We start from the raw sequence: 16,126 nt of genomic DNA on the forward strand, positions 1-16,126 counted from the left end.
TGGCTAGAGGCTCGGCCTCTGCCCACTTAGTGAAGTAGTCTACCGCAACAACCGCATACTTGACACCTCCCCTGGCCTTCAGGAGTTCCCCAATCAGATCAATTCCCCATATAGAGAATAGCCAAGGGCTCATGAGGGATGTGAGAGAGGCCACGGGGCTGTTGTAATAATTGGCATATTGCTGACATTATCACAAGCTCGGGAGAATTCGAAGGCGTCTTTTTTCAGCGTTGGCCAGTAGTAGCCTTGATGGAGGATTTTCTGAGCCAGAGAGCTACCCCCGAGTGATTGCCATAAATGCCCTCGTGTACTTCCCTTAGGATATAATTGCATTCATCCCCATCTATGCACTTGGGGAGAGGCACACTGAACCCTCTTCTGTATAGGATCCCATCGTATATCATATAACGGGATCCTTTGTATCTTACCCTCCTTGCCTCATTCATTTCATCCGGAAGTGAAGCTTTCTTTATATATGCTAAGATGGGTGTCATCCATGTGGGGCCGAGGTCATCACTGAGGTTGCCCACCTCGTGCTCGGGCATACTAGGCTGCCTCTGTATGTTAAGGGGCACGACCCCTAGAATAGTGGCCTCACGGTGTGAGCCGAGCTTAGTTAGCTCGTCCGCGCCTTCATTCTGCCCATGCGGGATTAGTTCCAGCCTCACCTCGTTGAACTTCGCGAGTATCCTCTGCGCACACTTCAGGTAAAGCTCTGTTCTCGGCCCCTTAACTTGGTACCCTCCGTTTATCTGATATACCACAATCATGGAGTCACTAAACACATTCAAATTCTCCACCTTCATTTCCAAAGCTAGCTTGAGACCGTTGATCAGGGCCTCATACTCAGCATTATTGTTGGTTGCGTGAAAGGCCAGGTTGGTCATGCGTCTGATCTTGTGTGTCTCTGGGCTGATTAACTCAATTCCAGCTCCTGCACCATCCCCATTAGAGGCTCCATCCACAAATAGGCTCCACCATGGGGCACTATTTTGGCTCTCCAGCCCGACTTCTTTTGTTCTAGGAATGACAACAAGGGCTCCCGACTCTACTTCTTGATGTGGAGGAAATTCCAGCAAAAAATCAGTCAAGGCTTGGCCTTTGATTGCGGTCCTTGGCTTATAATCTACCTCGAATTGGCCGAGCTCAACCGTCCACTTCAGCATTCGACTAGAAGACTCCGGTTTATACATTACTTGCCTGAGAGGGTAGGAGGTTCGCACTTCTATCCTGTGCGCCTGAAAATAGGGCCTGAGCTTTCGGGAGGCCAGGATTAGAGCATATGCTAATTTCTCGAGGCTCGTGTACCGAGTCTCCGCGTCAGCCAACCTTTTACTCACATAATATACCGGGAGATAGATAGAATCCTCCTCTCGAACCAATACCGCACTTACTGCAAAGTCAGAGACGGCCAAGTATAGGACCAGAGTCTCTCCCTCCTTTGGGTTGGACAATATTGGAGGGCTGCTGAGATGCTTCTTTATATTCTGGAAGGCTTCTTCACATTTTTCTGTCCACTCAAAATTCCTCCCCACTCCTTTAATTGCGTTGAAGAACTCCTGACATTTGTCGGAGGACTTTGAGACGAAGCGGTTTAAGGCGGCCACTCACCCCGTTAAGCTTTGGACGTCGTTCACCCGTCGGGGGGATCTCATCTCGAATAGGGCTCGTGTCTTGGCGGGGTTGGCCTCAATGCCCCTGTGGTTGACAATAAACCCCAAAAATTTCCCTGACTCAACCCCGAACACACACTTCTATGGGTTGAGCTTCATCCTGTACTCTCTTAGGATCTGGAACATTTTTGATAGGTGGCGGACATGATCCTTTACTTTTTTTGACTTCACAAGCATATCATCTACGTAGGCCTCCATGGTTTTTCCCAACTGATATTTGAACATCTTGGTCACCAGCCTTTGATACGTTTCCCCAGTGTTAAGGAGCCTGAAGGGCATCCCGATATAACAGTAGAGGCCCCGATCAGTAATAAAAGAGGTGTGCTCCTGATCTAGCCCATACATGGGGATTTGGTTATATCCCGAATAAGCATCCATAAATCTAAGCAGTGCGTGCCCGGCTGTGGAATCAACCAGCTGGTCGATTCGGGGTAGAGGAAAACTATCCTTCGGGCAAGCTTTGTTCAGGTCGGTGAAGTCCACACACGTCCTCCATTTGCCGTTGAGCTTCTTGACAAGAACGGGGTTGGCCGGCCACATGGGGTAGAAGGCTTCCCTTACAAGCCCCGCCTCCATTAGTCTATCTACTTCTTCTCTGAGGGCCTCTGCCCTCTCTCCACTAATTGACCATCTCTTCTGTCTCACCCCCTTCTTTTTGGGGTCCAAGTTGAGCCGGTGGCATATGACATTCGGGTCAATCCCTATCATATCAGAGTGTGACCATGCAAAGACATCCAAATTTCTCCTCAGGAATCGGGCTAGATCATCCCTCAAGTCAGGACTTAAGTTAGAGCCTATTATGTGTACCTTGGAGGGATCATTTGGGTCCACCAAGATCGGGATTATGTCCTCTGCGGCCCCAGCCCTCTCAACCATTGGGGGCATTCTCGGGTCTAAGTCTGCTCGAGCCTCACTAGATTCTCCCACTTCCGTGATCATCAAACCTTCCGTATCCTCGAGCTCAGGCTGGTGATCTCGGGCCGGGTTTATCAAGCGTTCAGAGGTCGTAGTAACAGTGCGAGTGATTTTGTTAGGCAGATCCATAGTGGTTGTTGTTTCTTCGCGTGCCCACTTCCCTTTCCTGAGTCTTACAGCGATTTGTTCTGGTCTCTCTTCTTCATCACTTGCCTCTTCCATAATTCCTTCTTGTATCAACATGATGTGCTGAGAGGCTTCTATTAGCAAGGCCCCTGTGTGCGGTTCCACCTGAATCCCCATGTGCTCGAAATAGTTCTCGGACAATTCCTCAATTGAAATTAGGTTACAAGTCTCGTGTCCCTCAAGGCGTACTCTCTTCCTGCCCTCTGCCTCTTCCATGAGGACATCGTCTTCACCCGGTTGGACCATTTCCTTTGATGCATTTTCTGACTCAGCCACCCTGAGTGCCTGGTTGTAGCAGACCCTCGATTCGTATTGACAGCTTTTCAAGAAGCCTACCCCTGTGGGGGTTGGGAATTTTACCGTCATGTGATGGATCGAGGTCACCATCCTCATTGCCCTCATAAGGGGTCTACCTACTATAACATTGTAGGCACAAGGCCGATCTACAACCGTAAACATAGCGATATGGGTGGCCACATAGGGCTCTTCTCCTATGATAACCAGAAGCCGAATTGTCCCTTTCACCCCGATTGAGTTCCCTGTGAACCCGTATAGATGTCCACCCATCGAGGTTAATTCTCTATCCAACAATCCCAGCTTCTTGTAGGTATCATAGGTTAAAACATTAGCAGAGCTCCCGGTATCCACCATTGCTTGATGGACATTCACCATCCCAATCTTCATTTTTATAACCAGGGCATCTGTATGAGGGTAATGCACCCATTTGGCATCGTTCTCCCTAAACACGATGTCATCAGCCTCCCTTTCAAAGAGCTCCGGGGGCCTTTAGCTCAGATGGTTGACGTTGGTGAGGGGCTTGTCCTTTGCTTCTCGGGCATACCTATCCATCGCCTTCCGGCTGTTTCCGCCAATGTGAGACCTGCCTAGAATAATATGAATGCTTTCGGCCCGAGGTACCCTCTCTTTATCTTCTGGGGGTGGAGGAGGGACGGTGTGATAATCAGTTTTGTGCCTTTGAACCTCCTTGATAATCCATTCTGTAAGCTTCCCTTGCCTTATCAATGTCTCAATTTCATCCTTCAATTGTCTGCAATCAGCTGTATCGTGCTCCGTGGCCTCATGGTATGCGCAATACTTCGAAGTGTCCCTCTTGTTATAGTCTGTGAGAGGGGTTGCCTTCCTGTGTCCCTCTTGTTATAGTCTGTGAGAGGGGTTGCCTTCCTGAATACCCCCTTCCCAGCATAGGTAGCATATATGTGGTCGATAGAGGCTACTAGAGGGGTGTGTGTCTGCCATTTGCTTGTATAAGGTCTCCCCGAATCTTTGTTTGTCTCTTTATCTCGGGCAGACTTTTTGGGGCTTGAGCTACGCCGTTACGTCTTTCTCCTCTCATCAGGGCTCGAAGACCGGTCTCTCTTATCTCGATAGTTCTCACTTATTTTCAGCTCTCTCATCGACTTCTCTACCCTCTTAAAGGGTTAAGCTTGCTCATAGAATTCGGCCAAGGTTCTCGGATCACTCGCTTGGAGGCTCTTCCAGAATTTTGACCCTTCTTTCAACCCTGCAATCAAGAAATTCTTGATAGTCTCCTCACTGGCTCCCCTCATTTTGGGGACTTCGGCGTTGAACCGTCGAAAGTATTCTGCCAGGGGCTCCCCTTCCCTTTGCTTGATGTTGGCTAACGTGGCCACAAGAGGTGAGTAGTGGAGGGTGGACTGAAATTATCTGACGAACAGGTCCTCCAATTGATGCCATGTCCTTATGCTAGCAGGCCCCAACTTGGAGAACCATTGTTGGGCACTACCACTGAGTGATGCCGCGAAGAGTCTGCAGCGGGTCATCTCCGGCACCTGATAGACTTCCATCTCAGTGTTAAATTGTATAAGGTATTTCGCTGAGTCGGCTTCACCGTTGAATAGAAGGTCGGGGTTGAGCCTAAATACCCGAGGCAGGGGGGATGATCGGATGGCAACCGTGAACGGAGAAGGGGCATCCGAGCTTGGGGGTCCCCTCTTCTCTCGCTCAATCTCATCTAAGATCCTCCTCAGGTCTCTTACTCTAACAACTTCTCCCTCTCTGTCACCACCCGCGTTACTAGAATGGTATGAGCCCTGAGGTCGCTCGCGGTGTCTCCCTCCTCCTGCTCGCACTTGTGACTCCTCTTCATTATTGTCTCTGCGCCTACGTCGCTCCTCCCTCCTGGGCGAGGTGTGTTGACGTCTTTCCGGAGGAGTCGTTGTTTGTTCTTTCTTTGAGCCTCTCTGATCCACGGGTTCTTTCTCTTCTCTCTCTCCTTCTTGCAATTCTCTAATTTAAGCCTGAGATCATGCTCACTTAGCTTTTTACCCACATGGTCTAGCACGCTAGTCGACCTTGCCTTAGACGAAGCTGGCTTCTGCCCCGATCCCTTAGAGATCCGGCTGCCCCGCTCATCATGACCTTGTGGTATGTCTTTCTCTCCATGCGACGTCCCCTTCCTCTGCTTAGTCTCAGTCACTGCGTCATCAAAATCGTGGATCAACGCTGAGAGACCTTGAGGCGGCGCGCCTTACGCTTGTCGTTCTGAACCGAGCTTCTCTCTACCCTTGACATCCGGGCGTTGATCTGATTCATCTGATCAGCTAGCCCTTCGAGATACGTCATGACCGCCTGCCCATCCACGGTTGCGATTGGTGGAGGTGGCGCCTGGTTCACTGGGGGCGTGTGTTCGACCTCGTCCTGGTCCTTCTTCTTGCCCCCGCTTCCTGGTGTCGCCGCTTGTTTGCCTTCTTTGGTCATCTCTTCTCCCTAAGATGAAACGCCCTCCTTCTAGCACAAATTGTTATAGGGATAATTTCGTATAACAGTGTTGTGGAGGTTAATGGGCGGAACAAAGATCAAGGACGGTGTTTGAGGGCGGAGGAAGGTTGTTTGGTGGTGGCTGAGGTTGTATGTTGACTACTTAAGAAAGAATAGGGTTTGTTATTCTCTATCAAGTGTTGACTCATGTCTCATACAAGTGCCTACGTACCCTATTTATAGGGATCAAGCCTCACGTAGTTCTTGGGGAACAAGTCACATAGGCTAGGGTTAAGACTCTTCAGCCCGTGCAGCCCAAGCCCATGATAGAGTCAGGCCTTCAGCCAATTAGTCACGTAAATCTCAACCGGCTCCACACGCTTCCTACAATCTCGCGGCACCTCCGCAATCTTTTCCATGATTGTAGGAACAACCCGTGTCGGCCCCGATATCTACGAGCAACTCAATCATCTATGAGTTACTTTCCATGTCGAACACAAAGTCCTCTAATGCGGGCCGGCCCGGCGGCCTCGGCCCGCACCGCCTTCCTTTTCAATCAATAAATACAATATTACCTTTGATTTCATAAGATGTGGGCTCATGAGCCCAGTCCGCGTGTGGGCAACCAAGCCCAGCTCGAGTATTATCACCTGAGCCCATCTCGCATGAAGTCACCTGAGCCTACCTCGCGCGTAGACACCAGATGGCAAATGTGAGCCCATCTCGCATATCATGAGCCCAGCTCGCATGCCATGAGCCCAGCTCATATGCCAAGAGCCCAGCTCGCATGTTACAAGGTCAGCCTGCATATGCTGGCCCAAATCATATTAATCCATGATTATAGCCCACATATGGGAGTCCAGCTATTTAATGCACCTATGGGGACCTGTTTAGGGCTATGACCGAAAGCGGGCATAATAGTTTCTTTACAACATCTTTTACAGTCACAAGTCACAAATTTCATACATCATATATCACATCTATCTAAGTGTATGTATAGCACTAAATTACAAACTATCAAAAAACCTTGATCGAAACTAATCTTGTATTATGTTTGCGTCTGTCACACCGAAATGGTTTTAGAAAAAGTATTATCTTACGAGTTATACAACTTAATTTTTAATTTCGCAACACGTGTCGTGAATATTTAGTGATGATATTTCGAGTATTAGAATTATGTTAACGAGGGCACCGTGTATACGAGTTCGGATAAGTCTCGTATAAAGTAAAACATGATCTCATATATTGTCTCGGTCAACTTACAACTTAAATCATCAAATTTATATTTTTTCTAAAACTGTTACTTGATTTTTATGACATCCTTAATGCATCTTTGAGTAACATGTAGCCTTCATACAGAGCAATTGTCATAAATTTCTAATATAACATCTGATATCTATATGGACACTAAAAACCGCGCTCCTGAATTTCTAGGCTTGGGCTATATATATAGGTACTGTAGTTGATAAGTAACTGATGGAACATTACAATTTGGCATGTCGGATCACGAAGTAGTTATGCTCTTCTCCCACGTTCCTAAATCTGAGCGCAGCGATTTTCCCACTACGCCCTCGACAAACTCGGTGAAAACTGCCCGTGCTGAAGCATCCCAGATTCTAATCATCTCTTCCAGAGATATTGGGTGTGAAAGTGTACGGATTGACTGATTAAGTTTCGACACTAGCTTCTCTGACATGTCTTCGGAGGCTTCACTGCATCACAAACACAAAAACCTATATTAGCACAGCTGAAAGGCTCCCGCAGACATAGATTTTTACAGTTTCAGTTCAACTATCAGGCTAAGATAATTTCGAATCCTTATATGTTTTGATTTTTAAGCAGATAGCATCATCACGTGATTCATATCTTGCCAAAATGAGGAGAAAAGAGTTCCACTAATATCAGGTGTGATTGAACTAGTGCATTCTTGTATCTACTATATGTTTTAGGCAGTTCATCATCGGAAAGGCAAAACTTGTAATTCTATAATTTCTAACCTCCACCCGTCAGGCAACGTGTCTAGTAGCATAGGCGAAGAGTGAGGATAATCAGCAGGAACAAGCCATCGCATGATAAAGTCCGGCTGCTGAGATACATGCAAAACAACTCAATATATGGTATAAATAATTATGAAGTTCCGGATCTAGCAAACGTGTGAATCTCACCGTTTGTGAGGACGCATATTGCATTCTTAAGCATCTAGCAAGAGTGCCCAGAGCATTATATGAACACTTAATAATTGTTCCACCACCAAATCCAACAGCATCAGCAGCATCTTCAGGCAAGTGTAAGTCCACATCTAACGAGGTTTCAATTAGCTGCAAGTTTATTGCTCTAATCTCCCCTATAATATCTCTATTTTTCTGCAGAAAAGGAGATGACATACCTTCTATAAAGAAATCACCCAGCATAAAAGAAGGAAAAAAACAGTCGTTAAACAATACAACTAATAACTATATAGTAGGAAGTAGTTGAAACACTAATCTTGGGAAACCTGTTGACAAGGATAAAAGGAACTATGCATGCTTAACTGGAATGGTAGAAAAGACACCAGGAATACCAGATACTATGTCGTTACCTCACTCTATTAGAAAAAGAGAGAAAGCAGAACATGATAGGACTTGTAACATAAAAGAGCTGAATATAGTAGACATCGGCATTCTGTTTGAATAACCATGATCACTAATCAAATAGTATCACGCTATTACTTGTCGATCAACTTTCATTTTCTCTATTCCGATGCATTTAGGTTCACACTCTGTTCTTCTGATTTCAACCATGAAGGTCACAACATATTCTGACTTCTAGACTATAATATTTATCATTATATGCATGCACAAGTAAATATGTGTACCCAGCAAAAAATAGATAAATATGTGCAACATATTTATCTATTTTTTGATATAGTTTTAAAGTGATCTGCATAACAGATGACTCAGATCCATATTCTGTGACAGTGTTAAGATATACTCCAAGGATCACACTTAAAGTAATAGCTGATTTGGCACTCGTCTAGACGCCCACAAAGCAATTGACTGAATGTTCGTACTTTACAGGCTAGATCTCGAGGCAATTCCTACATAACAGTAAGATAATGCCACATCTCCTGCCCTATGTTGTCTAAATGCAGGTCCTTCGTCCATTCAGAGACATGGCAAGTAAAAATGAACAGTTTGTTAAGGTTTACTAATATTTTGTTAAGACATCAAACTCATTATAAATCATACATACATACAGCATATGTATCCCTATATATATTACCTCAATCTTTTGCTTCTTAATCTTACAAGTCGCAGTTGAATTCATGTCAGCTGCCTGGTTGCACACCCTTTTAGGATATGTACCTCTGCTGAAACTTGATATAGAATTAGAGGCTGTTGCACTTATTTGTCGATTCACTTTATCATGTGAAGAGCTTCCACTCGAGACGGGAAACGTTTCTAGTATCCGGTATCCTGATTCAGTAGAAGTTGTGGATGTAGCAATATTATCAACCAGATCGATTACTGCATTTAAGTCTTTTAACGAGGCATGTAAGGCCTCGGAAGACATTGATTTAACCTGAAACCAAATATATATCAGAAGTGACTAAAAAATTAGCATAAAATGTTATTGTGCAGATTCCCATAACAGTAAATAAGGTATGTTAAGCTAAACCTAGATATTTCAAGGAATGCAGCAATTCATCTGTCTTTTGAAAGCAAGTGATGCATGCGAAACAGTCTACAAAATAGTAGCATTTGAAAGTAGTGGCCACATTTATACGCCCTGTGTTTTATTGTAATTGTTTGTTTGATTTTTATACACTTCGAGGTGTGTAAAAAATATTCAGAACAAAATTGCATAACATGTATTAAAATATACTTTATAAACCATTAAAGTACGTGCAAGTAGGCTCTAATAATAGTTGTTTTAGAATAAGAGGAAGTGTATGTGTGTGCACTCATTTTCGTGTGTTGGTCTAATGCTTGTGCAATTTTTTGTGCAAAATATATTCCACAAACCACTTTAATCAAGCGCCTGACAGGTTGCGATTGTAGGCTACTTTCTGGATCGAATTCTATGCACAAAGGAGATGCTGATTTCTCTGGGGAGCTTGCAGCAGGAGTATAGTTCCGAATTGCTGTATGAAATTGTTCGACTGGTATAAGGGGTCTTTGAAGGTGTAATGTAGTTTCTGCACAAAAAGATTGTTTCTTCTGATCAGTAGCTGGTTGGGAAGATGGCAATGACTGAGGGGAATATCCTGCAGATTGGATGCTTAATTTGTGCTGCTGAAGACTGAATTCCTTTTGCACTACCATCTGTTGCATTTTCTTCTCAATTCGCGGCTTTTGTACCGGTTGCCACATCTTCTCAGTATGCAGTATTTGGTTTATTTCTTTTTGTTTTACGCCATGAGAAGTATTAACAGAACTTGTTAGAAGCCTGCTCATGGTAGGTACTGATGAATTGACAATGTTACTTGGCAATAGGTTCTGTTGTGAATGCGTATTCTGTTTGTGTAGAGATTTCCCTAAACCATGGTGCAACAGACTTGGACTTCCTTGCTCCACACCAAACTGACATTCCAAATTTGGTGAAGCCCCATTGTTTATTTGTATCACATGATTAGTAGGAGACTGCTGCTTTAAGTTTTTAGGACTGCTCTGGAATGAGCACAAAGCATTCCCCACAAAAGAGTCAGCGCAGAGTGAACTTATCGAATTTTCATGTAAAAGTGAAAACCCTTGCTGTATTGATGATTGTGGTGAACATGCGTGTTGGTTTGTCAAACCTTGATCCAACTGACTACATATCACCTCCAAGTTCCTATTTCTCTGCAACTGAGATAAAGAATGATCAGCAGGTGGATGATGTTGTTCAGTATGGCTCAACTCACCATGTTTCTTGATCCTAATTGCATCAAGATGCCACTTGATCAAATTCAGATGTTGCCTAACTTTATCCTTTGAGTAACGAGCTAAGTCAGCTTTCCTAGTACACAGAACCCTTATAATCATTTTTGCAACACCTATTCTTTTCTGGTATCTTGTTAAAGATGCTCCACTGAGGGTCTGCAGAGAAAAAATATGAAAGAATATTAAGATACTGCTGAATTGATTTCAGAAGCAGACAAGTAGCTGTCAGTTAATTACATAATTTTATCCCAATGCTATCAGATAATTGATTTGTTAAAGCAAACAGAATATTAATTGCTAAAGACGAGAAGGTCAGAGCAACTGATGTAGCTAAAAATTAATTACCTCAGGGCATGGATCTTTGACCATCTTATAAATTATTTCTACTTCTGATGCGTACCTCTCCCGCAACATCTGTATCTATATGCGCAAAAAAGACTAAAAAGATTAATACTATTATCTCATAATCTAATAATATAACAACTACGACAATAAGTTGAAATAGCAAGATATATAGACCACTTGCTTAAAGAGAATTTTTTTATAAATATTATCGTTTTGTTGGGGAACTTAGTACTACAAGTTGTTCAAAAGTTCATTACTGTGGACAAAGACTTCATCACCGCCACCAATGAAAACTGCGTATGAAAGAAAAAATCACCACAAATAAAAACCAAACATCCCCGCCTCATAGACCAGATCTGAAAATAAGCGAAACCCAATAGCCTAGATGCAACAACTTTTATAATCCACAACCACCCCTACCCTCCAAAAATATCATGATTTTTTAGGAGTGATTCATAGTGATACTTTGACTTATATGAATTTTAAGGTGGGCTCAGCTCTCGCCCTCCTCCCATCCGCGAAGCACGAATTTTCAAGTGGATGAGATCGGCCGAGTGGTTACCAAAATTATAAAATTACTTGAAAATATTAGTGTGCACGCCAGTTGACAAAACGGCTAAGTTTATTACGATAAATAAACGATTTTTTTCCCAAAATGGATACGAAGAATTAAAGAATAAGAAATAATTTATTGGAAAAGTAATAATAATGTTCCAATTGTATGAATGATGTTGAGTATTCCAATTTGCCACTGGCCTACTGTTCGAGAACTTCTTCTGTGGCACACAGTCAAGAAGTCGATCAAAGCATGTAATGATGTATACATCCATAGATATTCTTAAATCAAGTATGCCTCCCCTTTAAGCAGACATTAAATAATGTTTATCTATATTCTTGAATATTATGTTACTCGGACTCTTCTAGAAGTGTCCGACATAGACACCTGTCCAAGTATTGGACTCGGCAACATTTTGAAAAAATACATGTTATTTGCCTAACATAAGTGTCCAAGTCCGAGTGTCAAGTGTCCGACACGGGTACTCGAGGGTAAAATGAAGAGTCCGAGTAACATAACTTGAATATGTATGTATCCCCCTTGTTTAAAGGATTCAGACAGACACCATGTAATTTTTATAGTCAGTCTTACCTGCATGTAGGCCTCAATTAACCAATCATCCACGCAAGCATGTAGACCGGGAGATGTAGAGTCCAATGGTTCTACAAAGAAGGAATCAGATATCAATGAATCTGGTTACAAAAAAAAACTGAACATAATTTCACAAAAAAACAGTGAACAGGGCAATAAGTACATATTAATCAGTCTGCTAAAAAAAATATTTTGAACATATACAAATTACAAAACCCCGAAAATATATATTTTTTCATAAACACTGAAGATAATAAGTAGCAAATATAACTCTATCCATGTAATGTAATACTAAATTAAGTATGTTCAGATTCCTCTTGCTCCTCAGAGCATCTTCAAATTTAAAAAGAAATGTTGCTCTCCATTCAACTGATATAAGGAAAATGTTTGAATAATACCAAAAATTACAAAGTATGTATCCCCGATTTCAAAACTACTATGAACATAAGAGACATATTTTCAGAACATCGAAGATACTCATGGAAAACACTCTCGATAACATCAATGGGCCTCATTAAAATTTTGAGTATGGTGGCAAAATATCCAGAGTCTCAAGTCATTGAGGAAAACCTTCCTTTACAGCATTGGCCTTCAGAGGTGATGTAACCTCAGGTAAATGAGCAATGCGCAACAGATCCTGACATGGTTTGTTAATTCTCTGCTGCTCTTGTGGACTGTAACAAGTACTCGGTAATACTCCTTGCTGTGAGGCTGAATTACTATGTTTAATCAGCGCCAATGGTTCCTTCTCAGGGTCATTCTGTGGTATACGATACTCATCTAGCATATTGTTGCCCAGGGGCTTTCGAAATTCCCGATGCATGCTTAATTCATTTAGCTGGTGCTCCATTTGTATTTCTTCCTGCAATGTTGCGGACATTGATGACAGAGAGTATCGGCGATCAGCTGGATGTAGGTGGTGGTAATATATAAGGTATCTAATTATATAAATTAATATTAAATCATGTAATCTGCAAGACCTTTTGTTCTAGGTTCTGCAAGAGCTCATTTTTTTGAAATGGCTGGCAAACCTGTCGAAGAGGCAAACTTATTGAACACTCTTGCATGTTCATGTAACTTTTGGAAAGAATAGGCCGTCCATCTGCAAAGCACAAAAGTAATGAGATTACAGGACACTAGGGTGTATGCAGGGGGTAAAAAACCAACTGATTCTGTCCAAGTAGAATGAGGCCATGGGTCAGACCTAGAATGATGATCCCGACTAGGACATGTGTATGCTAAATATTCTGGTATAAGTGCATGACACCTTTCTTGTGCTTTAACTTTGCACATCACAAATTTGATTTACAATAAGAGAAAACTTGAACGATACAAGGGAAAAGCTTCAAGCTGTCTTTAGTTGATTAAATGTAAACAATTCCGTATTTTTAAAGCAGAGATAAGCGACACTTTTTTTCTCTTTCAAACAATCAAATTTTAAGTTTAATAATCTGCAATATAACAGTAAAAGAAGATAACTGAATCAATTCATAATTTGTCTTTCATGGTATGCATATTGAGTAGGCCAAAGGAACCAAAAAGAATCATCATAACTTGATCTGATTAAGAGCTCTATATAAACTGATCACCAGTAGAGCGTGTTTAAGATCTTTTAACTAATACATTTCCGATGAAAAGAGGTTCAGTGCTTAAATGTTCAAGCAGATGCTATTAAACACTTGAACCTCCAAGCCAAATGACACCACAAATGGAATTAAAATGTCAGACATCAACAAAGGAATTTGGATTGTTCAATAAGCTATAGCAATTAAATTTTACCTGATTCGAATGAAAAGGAAGCACTACTATGAGGATTCTTCTGCACTGGTGCCACGTTCTGACATGATCCAATAAATCATTTTTAATTAATATCCATAATTATAAAGTGAAGACATACAAGAGACCGTAATATACAACTATGATAATAAAGGAACGTACTTCATAATATAGATTCCAATAAATAGCTGGAAGATCCCTTCAAACATAATTCTCAAAGCATCTGACTACTTGATTAATTTTAGAGCCTTCATAGGTATATATAACATAATGATCAACTTAATAAATTTTCTATTGCCTAAGCAGAAATTATTTTTGCACTCTCTAGCCATGTTTAGGTAGCAGAAATTTAGAGTTTACACTTGACACTACGCAGAAAAGTTGTCACTTCATTCTCAATTTTTTCTCCCTGCCAGTGATTTTATTTGCTTTCAAGATAATTGTATAAACCACAAAAATCATAATCCCGCTAGTACAAAGAGAAACTGTAGATCACGATACCCAAAACCTGATTAATATAGCATATAAAGTTATCGTAAAAGTTTCACTTGCTTACTTGAAAGTTTGGACGTACCCCACGGGGAACATTATGGCATAGCTGTTCATTTGATTTATTTGAATAGTTTGCATTAGACAAATGAGGCTTCATGGTCCTTACTCCCTCTATACTGTTGAAGAATAATAAACTGTGATAAGAGGTAATTAGGAACTAATTTCGCTTCCATATAAAAAATTTCAATAAGATGTTAGAAAATTGAAAAATGTAATCGTGTAACATATGACACATACACAAAGATTGGTTGTACTGTAGTTGGTGCATGCTGCAATTGACTTGGTAATGATAATCTGTACACGATTATACTATATAGTCAATAGAAGGTAATGCGTGGATACCATTAATCTCAGGTATCACAGTAAGCAGTAGGGAACCAGAATTTAAACAAACACGAAAATAAGTAAAAATAAAGAATAATAATAACAATAATATCTAAATGTCCAAACTCAGACATATCCCGAAACAACATTGGAAACTGCATGAAGTTACATTTATATTAATTAAAGAAAAGGTAAACCGAATCTTGGAAATTAGGCAGTGTGACAATTGAATGAACATATATATATATTCAATTAATCCAAAATTGTAAACTGAATCCTCTTAATCAGTGAAGGAAGAACAATCAGTAGTGTAATGACAACCAAAAAAAAACATGGAACATGTAACATGCACATGCAAATGTAAAATTGAAGCACATGTATTTTGATGTAGTTACCGAGCGTAGGAGTTGAAATTGGGCTTAAAATCGGACAAGCGAACATGAGAGTCAAGTGGATGGTGATTGCTGCTGAGAGTTATTCATTTTCCCTATCAAGCATTTAATTATACAAATATTGAAATTGTGAAAAATGAAAATAAATAGAATGAAGATGGTAGATAAAAAAAGTGAAAAATAAAATACAGAGGGGAACTACTAAATAGTTAGCGTAATGAGGGGTGAGTGTGAAAAGGGAGGTGGAATTGGGAAAGGCGATCGATGAGTTGATTAGGGTGCCACTGCTTGTGTGTGTGTGTGTTACTGTGTGTGTATTTGGCAAAATAAGGTTTTTTGTACAGTATACACATACATGCTTATATACGAGGGAGAGGAGGTGATGGGAGACTGGGAGGAGAAACGCCCCTGTCTGTGGGTTGTCAAGTACTTCAAGTGTGGAGTTTTCCTCTATTTTTCTTATATTAGATGGTTACAGCAAGTTCAAGAGTATTCTAGTTCACGCCAATGTTAGTGATACCAATGAATTTATTATAATATATTAGTTAAAACAAAAATATATAAATAAGATTTAAAGAGCTTTGTCACATTGCTCTTTTTTTTTGTCAAATATCCTAAATATTAACTTAGACACTTATTGGACTTTCTTTTAAATTCAATTAACGCTACGAGATATCTCAATTGCTTAGAAATTCATCTTTCGTCATTTCTGAATTCAAATCTCGGTTCAAATTTTGCTGAAACGATTTTTTTTTTTAAACAATAATACTTAATTATAAAGCATTAAGTTTAATAAAAAAAAATATACTTTTCAAGCTTTTTCTCCGAAGGTCAACTAATTTCATTCAATTAAATTCAATCTTCTTACAGAAAATGGTAATTTTATGAGTATATAAATTTTATTAAATTAATTTTGATATCACAGGACATAATTTTTTAATATCGAATATCATATTGCAGTTTTGTTTTTCTTGTTATGTTCAATGTCTAGGTTCATAGCCTACCTGGCCACCTCCTCCATTACATTAAATCTCGTAACTACCAACTACAAAAGGTATTCATTCCTACCAGATTAGTACTATTATTATAGACGATATCTTACTGATTGAGTAATTGACAAAGATTTAAGAGATGCAATAGGATCAATTTTAGTGAACTGATGAAACCAAATTTCCC

At 41.0% G+C, this 16,126-nt stretch overlaps 2 protein-coding genes across 14 annotated transcripts; both read right to left on the reverse strand.

Annotated features, from left to right (window-relative positions):
• Window positions 1-224: 224 nt before the first annotated feature.
• On the reverse strand, window positions 225-5,513 carry LOC141691843 (uncharacterized). Its single transcript, XM_074496595.1, has 5 exons — window positions 5,288-5,513; window positions 4,793-5,231; window positions 3,616-3,915; window positions 2,088-3,537; window positions 225-1,559 (listed from the first exon to the last, which is right to left on the reverse strand). The coding sequence occupies exons 1-5, from the start codon at window positions 5,511-5,513 to the stop codon at window positions 225-227; spliced, it is 3,750 nt and encodes a 1,249-aa protein (XP_074352696.1).
• A 1,221-nt stretch (window positions 5,514-6,734) lies between these two features.
• LOC141693298 (uncharacterized) lies at window positions 6,735-15,441 on the reverse strand. 13 transcript variants are annotated; one of them, XM_074498355.1, is made up of 14 exons: window positions 15,306-15,441; window positions 14,954-15,045; window positions 14,472-14,528; window positions 14,257-14,350; window positions 13,686-13,743; window positions 12,887-13,008; window positions 12,477-12,768; window positions 11,907-11,977; window positions 10,760-10,834; window positions 9,518-10,570; window positions 8,775-9,074; window positions 7,679-7,876; window positions 7,511-7,599; window positions 6,735-7,225 (listed from the first exon to the last, which is right to left on the reverse strand). In XM_074498355.1, the coding sequence occupies exons 4-14, from the start codon at window positions 14,329-14,331 to the stop codon at window positions 7,018-7,020; spliced, it is 2,541 nt and encodes an 846-aa protein (XP_074354456.1). In that variant the 5' UTR covers window positions 14,332-14,350; window positions 14,472-14,528; window positions 14,954-15,045; window positions 15,306-15,441; the 3' UTR covers window positions 6,735-7,017. The 13 variants fall into 13 exon arrangements, with proteins under 13 accessions (XP_074354456.1, XP_074354448.1, XP_074354455.1 ...); XM_074498347.1 differs by having other exon boundaries at window positions 14,239-14,350; XM_074498354.1 differs by having other exon boundaries at window positions 14,257-14,368.
• Between the last annotated feature and the right edge of the window lie 685 nt (window positions 15,442-16,126).

The sequence above is a fragment of the Apium graveolens genome, chromosome 10 (assembly GCF_009905375.1).
Source record: "Apium graveolens cultivar Ventura chromosome 10, ASM990537v1, whole genome shotgun sequence".
NCBI classification, from domain to species: domain Eukaryota; kingdom Viridiplantae; phylum Streptophyta; class Magnoliopsida; order Apiales; family Apiaceae; genus Apium; species Apium graveolens.

Excerpts from the sequence above, each read along its gene's own strand:
- LOC141693298 (XM_074498351.1), bottom strand. The coding sequence starts at position 14,331 with ATGAAGCCTCATTTGTCTAATGCAAACTATTCAAATAAATCAAATGAA. Across the intron at positions 13,744-14,238 it reads GGGTACGTCCAAACTTTCAA|AACGTGGCACCAGTGCAGAA; the intron begins GTAAGCAAGTGA and ends GGATCATGTCAG. Across the intron at positions 11,978-12,476 it reads GGCCAATGCTGTAAAGGAAG|AACCATTGGACTCTACATCT; the intron begins GTTTTCCTCAAT and ends CCTTCTTTGTAG.
- LOC141691843 (XM_074496595.1), bottom strand. The coding sequence starts at position 5,513 with ATGACCAAAGAAGGCAAACAAGCGGCGACACCAGGAAGCGGGGGCAAG. Across the intron at positions 5,232-5,287 it reads CTCGGTTCAGAACGACAAGC|TGACTGAGACTAAGCAGAGG; the intron begins GTAAGGCGCGCC and ends TTGATGACGCAG. Across the intron at positions 3,916-4,792 it reads GAGAGGGAGAAGTTGTTAGA|GAAGGCAACCCCTCTCACAG; the intron begins GTAAGAGACCTG and ends AGAGGGACACAG.